The sequence below is a fragment of the Squalius cephalus genome (genome assembly GCF_949319135.1).
Source record: "Squalius cephalus genome assembly, chromosome: 23".
In the NCBI taxonomy this organism is placed as follows: domain Eukaryota; kingdom Metazoa; phylum Chordata; class Actinopteri; order Cypriniformes; family Leuciscidae; genus Squalius; species Squalius cephalus.
This window is the reverse complement of record NC_137144.1, coordinates 26,450,645-26,469,042: the sequence shown is the minus strand read 5'-3', so window position 1 is coordinate 26,469,042 and position 18,398 is coordinate 26,450,645. Positions and strand designations below refer to the sequence as shown.

Sequence of the window (18,398 nt, the reverse complement as noted above, 5' to 3'; positions counted from 1 at the left end):
TGCAAATAATAAAACCAGGAACTACTCTACATAAGAATGCAAATGCAGATGTTATTGCTTTGCTAACATATTGTTAGCATTTAAATTTTGTTAGACTTATGCTTATGAAAAAAAAATTAAGAGAAACAATTTGCCAATATCATAAAAACATAAGATATATGAAAGAAATATTATCCCAAAGAAAGGTTTTTTTCATCGTCATATCTCATAATGGGATGTTTAGATATTTTTTTATTGGCAAACAACAAAAAATTCTTGTTAAAAATTGTTTTAAAGTAGTTCAACATGTTTTTGCCTTCATGTACTTGCATAGAGAATGTTGTGGTTATTATGCAGCATAATAACTTTAATATGCTGTCAGGCAGAAAATGAAGGTGTTTCCTTATTGCTTTCAGCGCATATTCCACTGATTTATCAGATGTTATGTATGTGCAAATTATCTAGAATCATTTGACACATTTGACCTTTTAGACCTTGTTGTGTTGCAGTTTTTGGTTAATCTTGTGGTTCTGGAATGTCTGACCTAGTTTTCACTTCTAGAAGCTCAATGGAATCCGTATTATTTCTGTGAACAAACTTCACATTCCTAAATTGAAACCTCAAGGGCAGAAATGATTTGTTTCAGAATCATAACCTGCTGCTGTGGTTGAATAGTGCTGTAGTGTTGAGGTTAAAACACCATACATGAGAAATGAGGAAGTGACATCATGGAAATGTGTGATGATGAAGCAGCAGAAAGTCAGAGCAGTGAATTGGATTTCTCACAAGGAGGTAAACAGGTGGCTTTGGCTTAATGTTTGGTCATAAAATGTTGTCAAATGTAAAGATTTTGAAGTATTTTATTGATTACTAGAAGACTAATAGTAATTTCACACTACTCTCTTTGTTATTACACTGCAAAGCTTTGTATATGTGTGTGTATGTACTTATAATGTATGTACTTAATAATAATCAGAATTGTTTCTTGATCATTAAATCTGAATCATCATATTGGGATCATGTGACTCTGAAGACTGGAGTAATGATGCTGAAAATTCAGCTTTGATCACAGGAATAAATTACAGTTTACTATATATTCACACAGAAAACCCTTATTTTAAATTATAATAATATTTCACAATATTTCTGATTTTACTGATTTTTTTAATCAAATAAATTGCCTTGGTGAGCAGAAAATCATAAACATTAAAAAATCTTAGCCCAAACTCGGTTGTGTATATGAGGATGGATCGTACGGATTGTATTTATTTTAGTGTGTTTCTTTGTCATTTTTATTTATTTAATTTTTTTTAATTCTATTTTTTATTCTATTCTATTGAATGACATTGATTTTCTAATTCCCTTATAGATCATTTTCAAGTGTGCATATTTGTTTTTTGTTTTGTTGAATGAGTGACTTTCTAGTCGTGATTTAGATCATTTTTAAGTGTGCACATTTGTTTGCTCACTCGTGTAGATGCCCTGACTCCTGCGTCCAGCCCGTCGTCATGTGTGTACGGTGGCCCGACGGGACCAGAAGAGTTCACCTCCACCTCTCTGAACCTGGAGTGCCGCGTGTGCTCGGACCGCGCGTCAGGATACCACTATGGAGTTCACGCATGTGAAGGCTGCAAGGTGAGACCGGTGTTCACCCAAAAATGAAAATGAACCCATAATTTACTCCAGGGGTTAATAAAGGCCTTCTGAAGCGCAGCTATGCGTTTTTGTAAGAAAAATATCCAGATTTATAACTTTATAAACTATAATCACTGGCTTCCGGTAACGGCCGTACACGTGTCTACTTCCGGCGGAAGAGTGACCTCTGACCCGACGCATGACGTATGATGTAGGAGTAGCGTAAGCTTAGCTGAGAGTATGTTTTGTTGTTTTGTTTGGCTCAATCCTCTGTGCTTCCTTGTTTTTCTGTATAACTGCTCTCACATGCACTGACGGCCTGTTCGAGCCCCAGGACGCACTCTCCTGATTGGCTCTGAGCAGAAAACCGGCCTCACTAAAGGTCATTGAGGATGTTTTGCCCTCAGATCTGTGTCTAAAGGACACATTAGTCATAATATTGCTGTCAGAAAAATTGCTGTGTTCTTACCACAGATGTGTTTACATGTGTTTTAATGTCTAAGAGCTGAATGAAGGCCAGAAAGACCCTTTTTTTTCCAGAAATCGGTTGTTATTTCTATTTTATAACTAATACTGGAGCCAGTTGTTTCTTGCAAATAATATGTGCTATAGATATATATATATATATATATATAGTTTATTATTATAATTATTTATCAATGATGTCAAAGTAGGATGTTTTCATATATTATCACAATATTTACCTGATAACTACTATGCAGAATGTATGTTTTTTTTGTTTAGTCTTTTTTATTTTCAATAATCATTAAACTACATCAATCAAAACTTAACATGTAATGGGTAAATATACTATAATACATTAATAATTAGTGTCCGACTGATATATCGGCCGATATTGGACATTTTTTAGATATTGGCAGATTAGTTTATCTTTTTATATATATTAAATGTTTATATGTTTATATATATTTTTATGTTTAAATGTTTATATATACATATATGTTAATTATACATTTATTGGCTTTATATCGGCCACCCTGCTCTCTAAAATATCGGCTTTTAAAAAAAGCACTATTGATATCACTATTGCGGTTGAGCACTATTAATAACAATAATAATAATAATATGTATTTATTAATTAATTATTATTATTAAATCAATATTATTATTATTAAAAATCAGTTGACAGTGCCATCGTTAACGAACATTGATCAAACCGATAACTAATGCTTGCACTGCATCTCTCATGACATGCTCATCTTTATGGTCCTGTATATTTTGACACCTCACTTCATAACTTGCTCCACCCCCACAATGCTCTCTGATCGCAAAGAAACGCTGGAAGCTATTTATTCATTTGTCACCCGACTTACAGTAGGCCTGTCAAGCTCTGGCCTTGACCCTGATGTTAAAACACGGGCAACAGGTGCGTCCTCGTCCCGTCCTGTGTAAGTTATGTGACCGCTTGAGCCAGGCCAGAGGGACACAGCTGCAGAGGTCAGCATGCTTTAGTAGGGGTTAAATAAAGTGTGTATCGTTTATACAGGCTTATATACTTATTTATACTCATTTCTAATACTGTGGAGTAAGAGCATGTAAAGCGCATTTCATTAGACTCACACTCTGGACCAGAGAGTACAATAAAATTATATTACGTAATAATATATATGTGACCCTGGATCACAAAACCAGTCACGAGTCGCACGGGTATATTAGTGGCAATAGCCAACAACACATTGTATGGGTCAAAATTATCGATTTTTCTTTTATGCCAAAAATCATTAGGATATTAAGTAAAGATCATGTTCCATGAAGATATTTTGTAAATTTCCTACCGTAAATATATAAAACATGTATTTCTGTGAGTGAATGCAGCACAATCTCGAACATAAATGAACAACTTTAAAGGAGATTTTCTCAATGTTTCGATTTTTTTGCACCCTCAGATTCCAGATTTCCAATAGTTGTATCTTGGCCAAATATTGTCCTATCCTAACAAACCATACATCAATGGAAAGCTTATTTATTCAGCTTTCAGAAGATGTATACATGTCGATTTAAAAAAATTGACCCTTGTGACTGGTTTTGTCGTCGAGACATAATTGCATTGCATATTAATTAAAGGTGGGAGATAAAATGATTCTCCGATGCATCAATGATTCCCGAAAACTTCATAATTGAAGTCTGAAATGTGAAAACGGCATTAGTGTGAATTCAGATCTATGATGTCATCAGCAATGATGCTTAGAAAAAGAGAAAAATACCTCAAATGCGCTTGTCTAGAAATTTTCAGATATTCATAATGAAGCACTCTTAAAAGGATAGTTCACTTTGAAATTAAATTTTGGTATGTTTTAGCTTACCTCAAGGGCATCCAAGATGTAGGTGTCTTTTTTTCCGCAGTAGTTTCAATTTTGATATTTTTAGGTCAAACCGTTCTTGTCTGTCAGTCATATAATGCAGGTCTGTGGTCACTGTCTCAAAGAGCATGCACAGAGTCCAAATTAAACAATTCCCCATCGTCCAAATTAAACAATTCCCCATCGTAAGTGCACATTGATGGCCTAAGACACGAAACGAGCGGTTTGTGTGAGAAAACGAACAGTATTTATATCGTTTTTACCTCTTATAACACAACCACGTCCAAGTGATCTGAGGGCACGCGCGCTTCCTGGTGTGTGACGTGTACGCAGACTGGTGCATAGATATATATACACTAGATGTCGCCTTAAAGACATTCGTTCCAATGAACTGCCGTAGCCAAGGCGACATCTAGTGTATATATATCTATGCACCAGTCTGCACCAGATCACTTGGACGTGGCTGTGTTACAAGAGGTAAAAACGATATAAATACTGTTCGTTTTCTCACACAAACCGCTCGTTTCGTGTCTTAGGCCATCAATGTGCACTTACGATGGGGAATTGTTTAATTTGGACGATGGGGAATTGTTTTAATTTGGACTCTGTGCATGCTCTTTGAGACCATGACCATAGACGTGCATTATAGGACTGACAGACAAGAACGGTTTGACCTAAAAATATCAAAATTAAAACTACTGCGGAAAAAAAGACACCTACATCTTGGATGCCCTTGAGGTAAGCTAAAACATACCAAAATTTAATTTCAAAGTGAACTATCCCTTTAAAGCTACACTGTGTAGGATTTTCTCCCATCTAGCGGTGAAATTGTTTATGACTACCAACTGAATATTACTTTCTAGCCCCTCCCATGCCGAGGGCGTTTTAACTCCTATGGTGGCCGTATTATTTCAAATCTGCCGGCAGTCGTGAGTAATCTCCCCCTCGCATTCGTCACGGCGCCACTGAGTGTAAAAACACGAAAGACGAAGCTTGAATTTCCAGGTATGTCCCTCTTTGGCTAATGTATTTTCAAGATGGAGGCGCAACATGGCTGCCGCCATTCGAGCGACTCACTCGTATGTTTTCTAAATGGCAGATTCTACGCTTACGAGAATACTTGATTAGTTGGTAGAAGTAATTACACATTAATGAGCACATATCATTTTGAAAGAACAAAGTGTTTTTTGCTAAGAATCAACTTTAAAAATTACACAGTGTAGCTTTAAGGCCCGTTCAGGTTCACACCAAGAACGATAACTATATCGATTACTATATTAGCGTCCACACCATTATCTGCAGTTTTGTCGTCTGCCACTTTAAATGCTCAAACTCTTTAAAGTCAGGTGGATTCTGATCGGCTGTCAGTGTTTTTATCGTTTATCAGCTGGAAAAAAACGTGATTTCAACAATATCGTTATAGTTGTGCTGCGAACTCTGCTATTCTTTTATATTTAGAATTTTTTTTAGAACTATATCTTTATCGTTACCGATATAGTTATCGTCCTTAGTGTGAATGGCCTTTAGATATAAGTGCACTCATTACCACCCCTAATATCCAATTCAATTCAATTCACATTTGTCGTATAGCGCTTTCACAATACACATCGTTTCAAAGCAGCTTTACAGAAAATGCATGAGTCCACATTATACTGTTATCAGTGGAAACTGTCTTAGTTATGTATTTCAGAAATGTACATATACAAATTACAGTTAGCGAAAAATGTATTAATTTAAACAATGTAAAAATTTAAGGCAGAAACAAAGAGCTCACTGAAGTAATGAATACTTGTTTGTTAGCAAATGATTAGACAGAAAGTTGTAGCACTGGTGCATATGTTAATAATAATATAGAATTTATTGGATGTGCTTTACAGCAAAAGTTAGCTCACTGAATCAGATTTTAGAGCCATAACTCCTGATTTCATAACTCACTCCCCTGCGCCTCCATCTGCTCGGTCACGTTAGATGCCCGTGATTTGGCCGGTTGAGGAACATGCGGTCCGGAGCACGTCGTCTTCCAGCGGGACCAACACCTCCCGCGTTTCTGTCCTCGACTCAACCTCTCCTCCTCTTCCTCTCCATCTCCCTCTGTATAATCTCCCTTTCGAAACAGTGTTTCCAGGGACAAAAATGGCTCAATATGTGTGAAGCAACATCCATTAGTTTTTACAACCCCTTCCCTTCTTGCCAGCCTGCACTTTGAGTCTCTGCTCTCGCTGGCAAACCGCTGGCCGTCTTCATCGCTTTGCCAGATTGTGCAAGCCGCTTGATTTCATGCTTTGGATGCATTTACGACATTCGGATCTGGCCTGTTTGTTATTTCCAGGGATACTGAGGAGAATAACACTTTGATATCAAGGTTTCAAATGGTTATATGGCGATGCTGGCCGTTGCAGCAGAGGTTAATCGTCAAATATGTTCAAAAAGGGCTGTCACTAATGATTCATTTTATAATCGGTTGATTATTTTGACGATTAATCGAGTAATCCGAAAAAAATTTAAACAACAATTCGCATATTTCGAAATATATTGATGTATTCTCCTGTGTTGCAGAGGGTTTATAAGTGATTTACGTTACAAATCTGGAGAAATGATGCACGTTGTTTCCCCAGATGAACGTTATAAGCAACACAAAATGGGGTTTGTTAACTAGGGTTGCCAACTTCAGAAAAGAAAAATGCGGGACAATCGTGGTTCTTTAAAGGAAAATAAGGGACACTCAAAATATTTGTACTGTATCACACAGTATATGTCATTTCAGGTTTCGTATGTGTTTAAAATTTTCTCAGATATAAACACATTTGTTTTGCTTAACCTATTTATGTACAATTTAATTCTAAAACGAATTTTAAGGTCACACAAAAAAAGTCACATTACACACAAGCCATAGTTCAAAATAATAGCATTTATCTGAAATAGAAAGCTTTTGTAACATTATCACTCTAAAAAATGCTGGGTTGTTTTAACCCAACTTTGGGTCAAATATGGACAAACCCAAACGTTGGGTTAAAAATGTAATTTAAAAATTTAACCCAACGGCTGAGTTTGTCTGTATTTGACACAAAGTTGGGTTGAAACAACCCAGCAATTTTTAGAGTGTATACACTACATTTTAAAGAAATTAAAGAAAGTAATAGCATGCTTTTCCCTCAGGAAGATTTCATGTTTTGTTGCGTGGCTGGATGTTGGACTCATGAACAATAATCACGTTGTTTGAATTCACCAAAACTGATTTGCCGAAATCAAAACCTGGCCGGACAGTGAAAGGGATTTGCCGTTAGCGCGAGTCCGGAATCTCCGGATCGAACCGGGAGCGACCAGACAGCAGAGGATTCTGTTCGCAAATCAAACAATAATTTGTCCCAAAAGAATAATTCATTCTCAATTTAGAGTTTGTTATTCGTATGGTCTGATGCGCGTGAGTGTGCGCTGTGATTGGATGATGCAGTGTCGTGATCATTCTCAAGTGTCGTGTTGCTGTTGTATCAGTCAGTGGTTAGATCAGCGTAGCAGTCTATTTAATCGGGACAAATAAATTAGACCCAAAATACGGGACGTCCTGGCTAATTCATCCCTATTGTTAACCGAGTTGCTGAAACGCGTAACCAGCACACGTGTGAATAATTAAAGAACCGCGCTTCACTCTGAAATCCGCGGCGCATATATTTATTTCATTAAATCACAGACTTAGTGATTTCACAAAAGCACTATGCAAAACTATGATTTTTAAAAGATTTAAATATATCTTGCAGCCTTATAAAACGGTCTAATAATGCAGTTCGTGGATTCTCGTCCGTAGAATCCGCAGCTTCTGGTATTTTGCAGACACAAGTAAATTGCAATCAAGGATTTTATCAAGGAATTTAATCGAGGAATCGCGACAGCCCTGTTTCGAATATGAATGTTAGTTAGGATTATGTGGTGTGACAATATAAATAGTGCAATGTGCTTTTATGTGCTTACTGCGGATATACACTACCATTGTAGTGTATTTGTGCAGCTATCTTTACTATATTTTAATTTAGTTTTATATTAAAGCAATATTCATTTTCATTTATAAAATATTTAATTCACTGAATAATCCCAAACTATGCATTGCAACATGGTTATTTAATATACAAACATTTTTTTCAATGCTTTTCCAGCAAGAAAAACTGTATTTTGATGTATTTTCCCTTACCATTATCATACTGTTCTTCGCTAATGTTAAGGATGTGATCCTCATGGGTCGAATTATCAACCTCATTCCTATTTTGAATCTCTGTCACTATGCCTGGAAGGCAGAAGCTGTGTTTCCAAGAGAGGAAACCCCGACGGATCCAAGGACAAATGAGGACAAACACAACCTTCGAATGTCCTGCCAGCCTATTTGGAGAAGCGCCTGGTTTAGATTGTGTACATAATTTTCTGTCCCGTTGTAATAGAGTGTACAGGTCTTTAAAGTGTACAGAACAGGACAGACACTTAAAACAAGCAATGACCTGACCTTTAAAAATATGTGTAATTTGGTGTTTTTCTCAGAATCAAACTGGATTTCTGTTTCTCCCACTTTGTAGGGTTTCTTCCGTCGGACCATTCGCCTCAAACTGGAGTATGATAAGTGTGAACGCCGCTGTAAGATCCAAAAGAGGAACCGAAACAAGTGCCAATACTGTCGCTTTCAGAAGTGCCTGTCCGTGGGCATGTCCCACAATGGTATGTATGACAAACTTGCATCTCAAACACACAGCCCTAATTTTATGGTAATTGTATCTCATGGAAACCAGTACAACACTGGCCAGTGATCTTCCTCAAGGTTAACGTTCTGGATAATCTTTGACTAAATGAGCAAGTCTTTGTCCTTGAGATATCAGTGCATTGACTTGCATTGTTGCATTGCATTGTTTTCAGTCTAGAGTCAAAGGTTATCTTTCATGAGGCCCGCTGTGCTGAACCGCTCATCTAGCACAGACTTTATGACCAGCAAAGGCATGTGCTGAAATCGTGCTATGGTCGAAGTCCGTAACCCGAACCATGTACACTTGAAAACACACAGCGAGGCGTGATCACCCGAGCCCTATTCCTCACAGCGATGTAGGTTAGCTGCTAAAATTAGATGCTTTTATATTTTTTGGTCCTTTTGATGGAAATACTAAATATGAAATGTGTTGGAATAGAGACTAAAGAAACGGATATCGGTTGTCCCATTCTTTTTCTTATTAAAGTGGTTTATCTTTCATGTCGTAAGCTGATATAAACATATGTGCCATTGCACGCTTACTTTAGAATAGGCATCTGCTTCAGATCTGCTCATCCCAGTGAAAGTTAAAACCAGCAGCATTCCTGTTATCTCCAAACGCTGGAGTATTAGACCTAACCAGCATAAAGTAGCATAAAGTGCTTGTAAAGTGCTTGAAAATCAAGCTTTTAATGTTGTTTATATGTCTATGTGGTGTTTTTAATATGCTTTAAGTCAAACCATGTGTAAATTCATAGGTCAACACCATTGCTGAGTATTTCCTCCTTAAAACTGCAGTGAACCAAAGACAGTCTCAAAAACACGCTTTGAAATCGCAGGTGTTTCTGATGTCACAAACTACCTTGTAACCAATCAGATCAACGTGTGATCGTCAACCAGTGGATCTCTGAGCTGAGTGAGTGAGTGGAGGCGGGGCTCATTTGCATATTCATAGAACCGCGTATACTAAATGAGGCAAGGGTGTCGAGTTACATTCAAGATATTTTAAGGCACGAAGAATTTTTTTCCAAGGGAAAAAACGTTTCAATATGTCGTTTCAAAGATGAGTTTTAAGGGATAAAATGATTGACTTTAAAGTGATAGTTCACAGAAAAATGAAAGTTCTGTCATCATTTATTCACCCTCATGTTGCACCTTTTTACATGTGGGACTGCAGGAGTTGTTGTTCAAAAATGACTAAAAATCAACGTGAATGCATTAAATTGATTAAAAGTGGCAGTGAAGATATTTATAATGTTACAAAAGATTTCTGTTTCAAATAAATGCTGTTCTTTACAACTTTCTAATCATCAAGAAATCCTGATAAAAATGTATCACTGAATCGATGAATGGATCGATTGAGAATCACAATTTTTTTGTTTCAAACAGAGATCATGATTCTGAATAGGCAACTAAACAAAATAACGTGTAATTTACTAGAGGTTCTGACTAAATGTTCATTGCTGCAGTCTTAAATGTTTAATTAATCTGAATGAATAATTTAAAAAAAAAAAATGGGTTGAATGAATGATTCAATGACTCACTCATAAATACTTAACTTGTTTCATTACTGGATGAATCAACATTTTTGTACGAATCACCTGAATGAATAATTCAATGACAAATACATTTTTTAACAGTCACTTGTCGCCACCTACTGGTGTAACTCTGTAATTGATACAATCGTTATTTGAAGCGATAAGTTACTTTCTCTATTTTCATCGCTTTCGTAGACATCAGTGTTTACATCCGAACTATACACTTTTATTCCACTACTTCTGTGATAATATGAATAATAGTATTACAGATTTTTTTTTTTTGTCATTTAGGAATGAGATCGTATGGGTGTTTAAATAGAGATTGGAATCTTTTAACAAATCTTGAGCAGCAAATCATCATATTCTGGAGTAATGATGCTGAAAATTCAGCTTTGATCACAGGAATAAATTACAGTTTAACAAATTCACATAGAAAACAGCTATTTTGTGATCTTAACATTGCCGTAGCAATGCATATAGTTCATAGCATGCAAATGTTTGGTGAATGTTTTTGGAACGTGGGTCTGTGTTTCAAGCACTGGAGCTTTACAGGCCGGGACTTTAAGCTCATTAGCTGTTGGGGATTGTGCCGTCTGTGAGAGGATTGCATTTCAGGTACTAAAGATGTCCGCATTTGAGTGCAATATATACCACTGACAATAGAGACAGTTAGAAACCACCTCACAACTATCCAAAACACGCTAGTTTCTAAAACACTGACGATGCCCACCGCTGCTCTTGTCTGTCTAATTACACCATCAAACTCCATTTGAACTCGGGCCAGATTGAAACTTGTGTTACTCAATTCCTCTGGGCGAGTTTCTAAGGCACCAGACATCCTGATCTGACAAAATTTGTACACAGTGGCCTTGGATTTCAGCAAATATTAATCATCCGTGATCAGCGGCGCATGTGGTTGTTTTGCAAGAGAATCCGCAGAGTGAAGATTTACAGCCGTTTGGAGCAAATGCCATCTGAACTTAATCAGGTTGTGTAAAGAAAATGCTGTACATCTGATAATGTATTGTCCTTGTGAAACACAATTGCATAGTGACACAATTAATTGGCTTGACAAGTTTAGAATTATTAGGGATATTGAACAAAAGCTTGCTGAACGTTGTGCCAAGTAAGTCACACAGCTGTAGATCTAGCAGTAAAAGAGTATTTCTTTGTGATTTGCGCTCTTGGAAGGATTTTAAGAACTAAACGTCAGATTATATCCACATATTACTGCTGAGATTTCAGATATGCAGAAACATGTCAGGAATCGGCTTTGTTCCAAAATACAGTGAGCTTCCTACAGGGGGAGCATCAGTTCTTACATGGGATGTTGGTTTGGGTGTTATCTATAAGTTTCCTTATAATCCCTCGAACAGCGATCCGCTTTGGGCGAATGCCACAATCGGAGAAGCTGAGGTTGAAGGCGGAGATCCTAACAGGAGAACGAGAGGTCGAGGACCCGCAGCTGGCCGATCAAAAAACCCTGGCCAAGCAGATCTACGAGGCCTACATGAAGAACTTCAACATGAACAAATGCAAAGCACGGACTATCTTGACGGGCAAGACGAGCACGCCGGTAAGAGAATCCTGCTATGCGTAAGTCATCCAAGCAACAGTGACGTGCACAGATCGTTTGAAGGGCAGTGGCACAAAAAAAGGCATACCCTAACAACCCAGAACACTTTAGCAATGCCCTAGCAACAGCATAGCAATGTCATACCAGCCACTCAAACCACCTTAGCAATACCCTAGCAACCATTCGGAACAACTTAGCAACATCGTAACAACCCAGAACACCCTAGCAACCATCCAGAACACTTAAGCAGTGCCCTAGCAACAGCATAGCAATGTCATACCAGCCACTCAGACCACCTTAGCAATACCCTAGCAACCATTCGGAACAACTTAGCAACACCCTAACAACCCAGAACACCCTAGCAACCATCCAGAACACTTTAGCAATGCCCTAGCAACAGCATAGCAATGTCATACCAGCCACTCAGACCACCTTAGCAATACCCTAGCAACCATTCAGAACAATGCCCCAAACAACCCAGAACACCCTAGGTACTGCTTTGCAACCATACAGAACACTTAAGCAACGCCCTAGCAACAGCATAGCAATGTCCTAGTAGCCACTCAGACCACCTTAGCAACACCCTATCACCATTCAGAACACCTTAGTAACATCCTAACAACCCATAACACCCTTGATACTACCTAGCAACCATCCAGAACACTCTACCAACGCCCTAGCAACAGCATAGCAATGTCCTACCAGTCACTCAGTCCACCTTAGCAACCCCTCAAAACACCTTAGCAATGGGCTAACAACCACCCAGAACACCTCACCGTTGGCCTAGCAAAAACACAGAACACCTTAGCAATGCCCTAGGAACAACCCTGAACACCTTTACAACCACATATCCTATTAACCACCCAGAACACCGTAGCAATGGCCTAGCAACCACCCAATGCCTTAGCAACAACAGAGCAACCATTCAGAACATCTTTGCAACCACATAGAAATGGCCTAGCAACAACCTACACCACCTTAGCAATGCCCTTGCAACCACACAGAACACCTTAGCAATGGCCTAATAACAACCCAGCACACCTTTGAAACACATAACAATGGCCTAGCAACCATTCAGATCACCTTAGCAACACCCTAGCAACCACTTAGAACACCTTAGCACTCAGTCTATGTTAGATGTTGTTTGTCTGTCTGTACAACCTTTTAAAACTATTTTAAGGCAGCATGTCATGCCAAGATCAAATGATTTACAAATGATTTTTCAGGTTTGAGCTATTGCGCATGGTCAGTGCATGTTTACACAGTTTCCTGTGTCTCTACCTTCTTATAAAGCACAAAGCCCATCAATAAAACCGATCTCTTATTGATGAGGCTGTGTGTGACACGAGGCCATGGGGCAGGGGTGTATAGTGGACCTTGTTGCATAGAATCCTGCCTGGGTGTGGATGTATGTCAGTGTAAGGATGGGTCCACCTCAGACGTGCATCTGTAACACTAGCCTGGTTGTTGGTTCTGAGCTCTGCAGGACACGGGCCAGCTGTCGGGAGTGAGAGCGGCTGAATTAAGACGAGTCTTTCATCTCTCACAGTACGCTTGTTCTCTCACGAGCCTCTCGGGGTGTCATGTCGACCTCTCTTGTGGAGGCGGGGAGCGGCTTGAGTTTTAGGCAACAAATGCCATCATCTGAACTTAATCAGGTTGTGTAAAGAAGATGCTGATAATGTATTGTCCTCGTGAAACACAATTACATAGTGATACAATGAATTGGCTTGACAGTTTAGAAAGTATTAAAACAGGAAGCTGAGTCTGTTACATATACACATAATAATAATAATATCAATCATAATGTTATTGTTTTTATTTTATTGTTTTTATTTTATTGTTTTTATTATTTTTATGTTATTTTATTACTTATTTTTATTACTGAAGTGAAGTTGGGTATATATATATATTTTTTTATTCAATTTTTATCAGTGCTGTAAAATCGATGAAAAGTGATTAATTGGATCTAAACATATAGGCTACATATATATACAGTATGTGTGTGTGTATATATATATATATATATATACATATATAGTATATATATGCATATAATATACCTTTTTATTAGTGCTGTCAAATCGATTAATCGTGATTTATCGCATTTAAACAAAAAGTTTGTAAATATATATACAATAGATATATCTATATGAATGTGTGTGTATGTATATATATATTTATGTATTTATACACACATCTATATTTACTAACTTTGTATGTTAGTCACGATTAATCAGTTTGGCAGCACTAATTTTTATTCTATTTATTTTTTTATTATTGATTTTATTGAATTTCAATCTTTCAAAGTATTGAAACTCAATGTTGGGGCGGGACATATCTACAGTATATCTATATTTTTATATTTAATTTCATTGTTTATTTTATTGAATTACATTTGTCAGTGCCCATCTGCCACCGTTACTCTAGAAATGGTCATCTGGCGTAGAAGTGTATTGTGGAAAGCGCTGTATCTGAAGAATGCACTCTATAGTTTATTCTTATGCTTCATTCTCATTGTTTTGTATAGCCTTTCGTGATCCACGACATGGAGACGCTGCAGTTGGCCGAACAGACGTTCGTGGCGAAGATGGTGGGCTCTTCCGGAGGGCTGCTGAACAAGGACGCCGAGGTTCGGATATTTCACTGCTGCCAGTGCACCTCGGTGGAGACGGTCACTGAGCTGACGGAGTTCGCCAAATCCGTGCCAGGCTTCTCAGACCTGGACCTAAATGACCAGGTTAGTGCATCGCACCATGTAAACTCTTTAAGCTAGTCACCCAGATCTTTATAATGTGAACATTCAGGGTTTGAAATTTACTTTTTCACTCACCGGCCAATTTGGCTACAAAATTTTTAAGTTACAGGCCATTTAGAACTTTTACTAGCCAAAAAAAGAGAAAGAAACCAGATTAACCAGATTTTTTTTTATTTTATTTTTACACAGTTTATATATATAGACATATATATATATATATATATATATATATATATATATATACACTACCGTTCAAAAGTTTGGGGTCAGTAAGATTTTTAATGTTTATGAAAGAAGTCTCTTCTGCTCACCAAGGCTGCATTTATTTGATTAAAAATACAAACAAAAACAGTAATATTGTGAAATATTATTCCAATTTAAATCAGCTGTTTTCTATGTGAATATACAGTAAAGTGTAATTTATTCCTGTGATCAAAGCTGAATGTTCAGCATCATTACTCCAGTCTTCAGTGTCACATGATCCTTCAGAAATCATTATAATATGATGATTTGATGCTCAAGAAACATTTATGATTATTATCAATGTTGAAAACAGTTATTTACATTTTTATTTCATGATGCTATGATGAATAGAAAGTTCAAAAGAACAGCATTTATCTGAAATCTAAAGCTTTTGTAACATTAAACACTACCGTTCACAGGTTTGGGGTCAGTAAGATTTTTAATTTTATTTTTGGGGGAAAGAAATAAAATAAATCAATACTTTCATTCATCAAGGATGAGTTAAACTGATCAAAAGTTACAGTAAAGATATTTATAATGTTAGAAAAGATTATATTTTAAATAAATGTTGTTCTTTTGAACTTTCTATTCATCAAAGAGTTTTGAAAAAAATTTGTACACAACTGTTCTCAACATTGATAAAAATAATGAATGTTTCTTGAGCATTAAATCATCAAATTAGAGTGATTTCTGGAGGATCATGTGACACTGAAGACTGGAGTAATGATGCTGAACATTCAGCTTTGATCACAGGAATAAATTACACTTTACTATATATTCACATAGAAAACAGTCATTTTAAATTGTCATAATATTTCACAATATTACTGTTTTTTTATTGTTTTTTATCAAATAAATGCAGCCTTGGTGAGCAGAAGATACTTCTTTTAAAAACATTAAAAAATCTTACTGACCCCAAACTTTTGAACGGTAGAGTATATATATTATAAAATTTGGATTTTATACATTCATTTCTTATTCAAACAAAATCCTGTCATCCAGCATCTCCTCCCTTCCTCTTTCATCTCAAAATGTGTTTTAGGTGGACAGATCAATACAGTACAAAGAACATTAAAAAAAATGTATGTTGGAAAATATCAATGTCTTTTCTGTTACCCAAATGCTTTTTAATCTTCGCTATTGCTTCAATGCAAATGAACAAGCGCGTCATTATTTGTTGCGTAGTGACGTTTGTGTTCAAGACAGCCAGATATGAGCAGATTCTGTGCTATATGCTGGATTTAATATATCATGAAGACTCAAGAGTTGAGAATTTGCACTAAATCTGCACAGATTTGTCTTACACACGAACTTCCCCAGCGAAGTGAGTACACATAAGTAACACACCAGATTGGCTCGTGATTTGAGCATTTGGCGGGTGTTCATTTCAAACCCTGTTTGTCACCCAGATCTTTATATATGAACATTGTATAAGCACGTTAAATCTAACGCAGTCTGTTCTCCGACAGGTGACGTTATTAAAGTACGGCGTCCATGAGGCGCTGTTTGCCATGTTGGCGTCATGCATGAATAAAGACGGTCTGCTGGTGGCGTACGGGAGCGGGTTCATCACCAGAGAGTTTCTGAAGAGCTTACGGCGACCGTTCAGCGAGATGATGGAGCCCAAGTTTCAGTTTGCCATGAAGTTCAACTCCCTCGAACTGGACGATAGTGACCTCGCGCTGTTCGTTGCTGCCATCATCTGCTGTGGAGGTATATTGAGTCTTTTCATATTTTATTGAAATAAAATGTTGATATATTAGATTATATTTTTATTATATACTTAAATAGATTTTTATTTCAATAATTGAATTTTTTTCATTGTTTTTTAAATTACTGTTAAAATTACTTTTTTTGCTATAATACTTACTATTACTTATATGTATGCGAGCAAAAACTTTTTTAGCAACACAAGCTGAATTTTATGCATTTATAATTCCTTTCTTGTAGAAAATCTTTAATTCTAATAAACTATAGAGGTGGGAGAAATAATTGATTCAAGAATCGATTCAGAATCGCTTAAGAGAGAATCGAATTTAAAAAGTTTATATATTTGTTGAAGTTTTCAAGAATCGATTCAGAATCGCTTAAGAGAGAATCAAATTAAAAAATATATATATTTCCTGAGGTTTTCAAGAATCCATTCAGAATCACTGAAGACAGAATCAAATTAAAAAGTTTATATTTGCTTCTGTTTTCAGAATCGATTCAGAATCATTGAAGACAGAATCGAGTAAAAAAAATATATATATATTTGCTGAAGTTTTCAAGAATCGATTCGGAATCGCTAAAGAGAGAATAGAATTAAAATTTTTATATTTGCTTGCTATATTTGTAATTATTTTAAATATATACAAAGTAATTGTACAAAAATGCACAAATAAATGTGATATTCCGAGTTGGTAAACTCATTAATTAAAAATAAGCAATATCAACTATAATTATAATTATAATTATTGAAAACAATCGATGAGCTTTTGCTTGCCAGGGATTTATTTGAGAATAATTTATGTTGTGTTTCAGATCGGCCAAAGTTTTCAATAATCGATTCAGAATCGCTAAAGAGAGAATCGAATTAAAAAACTTTATATTTGCTGAAGTTTTCAAGAATCGATTCAGAATCGCTGAAGAGAGAATCGAATTAAAAATGTTATATTTGCTTGCTATATTTGTAATTATTTTAAATATATACAAAGTAATTGTACAAAAATGCACAAATAAATGTGATATTCCGAGTTGGTAAACTCATGAATTAAAAATAAGTAAAAATACACAGATCAAGAATAATCTCAGAATTGGATTGTGATTGTGCAATATCAACTATAATTATAATTATTGAAAACAATCGACGAGCTTTTGCTTGCCAGGGATTTATTTTTAGAATAATTTATGTTGTGTTTCAGATCGGCCAAAGTTTTCAATAATCGATTCAGAATCGCTAAAGAGAGAATCGAATTAAAAAACTTTATATTTGCTGAAGTTTTCAAGAATCGATTCAGAATCGCTGAAGAGAGAATCGAATTAAAATTATATTTACAAAAATGTTAAAGAATCGATTCAGAATCACTGAAGAGAAAATCAGATTAAAAAATTTTGTATTTGCTGAAGTTTTCAAGAATTGATTCAGAATCGCTGAAGAGAGAATAAAATTTAAACAAATTTATATTTGCTGGAAGCTTTTTTATTGTAATACTGTTTTTATTGCATTTTCTTGAACACTTACACAACAATGTACATCACATGTCTGTAAAAACACATATAATGTACAAAAACAAAACAAACAAACACGGGGCTCATATTACATGAAAAGTGCAATAGCACAAACCAACATCGGATAACACAGTATGTACTTTGGAAGTCAGAGTTAACAATACACTACAATCAATAATAGCCACAGATAAAAGCAATAAAATTAAATTAAAATATATTTTCAAATGATTATAATACCTAATCATACGGAAGAGGATTAGGGCCAAGCAATAATAAAAAAATAAAACCATCTCGAGATTAAAGTCGTTATAATGCGAAATTAAAATTCTCTACATTTCATTTCGACTTTTTTTCTCGAAACACAACGACTTTATTCTTGAAATTTAATGAGTTTATTCTCAAGATTGTATTTTGAGTT

The 18,398-nt window shown here is 36.0% G+C and overlaps 2 protein-coding genes across 2 annotated transcripts in view; both read left to right on the top strand.

Moving 5' to 3' along the window:
- avpr1aa (arginine vasopressin receptor 1Aa) overlaps positions 1-18,398 on the top strand; it is a 675,329-nt gene that overhangs the window by 469,796 nt on the left and 187,135 nt on the right. The gene's annotated exons all lie outside the window — the stretch shown is intronic.
- The window catches only part of pparab (peroxisome proliferator-activated receptor alpha b), a 39,675-nt gene that overhangs the window by 13,931 nt on the left and 7,346 nt on the right, over positions 1-18,398 (top strand). The window contains exons 3-7 of the mRNA XM_079858957.1: positions 1,457-1,614; positions 8,495-8,633; positions 11,570-11,769; positions 14,300-14,509; positions 16,240-16,483. Coding sequence (XP_079715083.1) covers positions 1,457-1,614; positions 8,495-8,633; positions 11,570-11,769; positions 14,300-14,509; positions 16,240-16,483 — 951 coding nt within the window. The remainder of the gene's footprint in view (positions 1-1,456; positions 1,615-8,494; positions 8,634-11,569; positions 11,770-14,299; positions 14,510-16,239; positions 16,484-18,398) is intronic.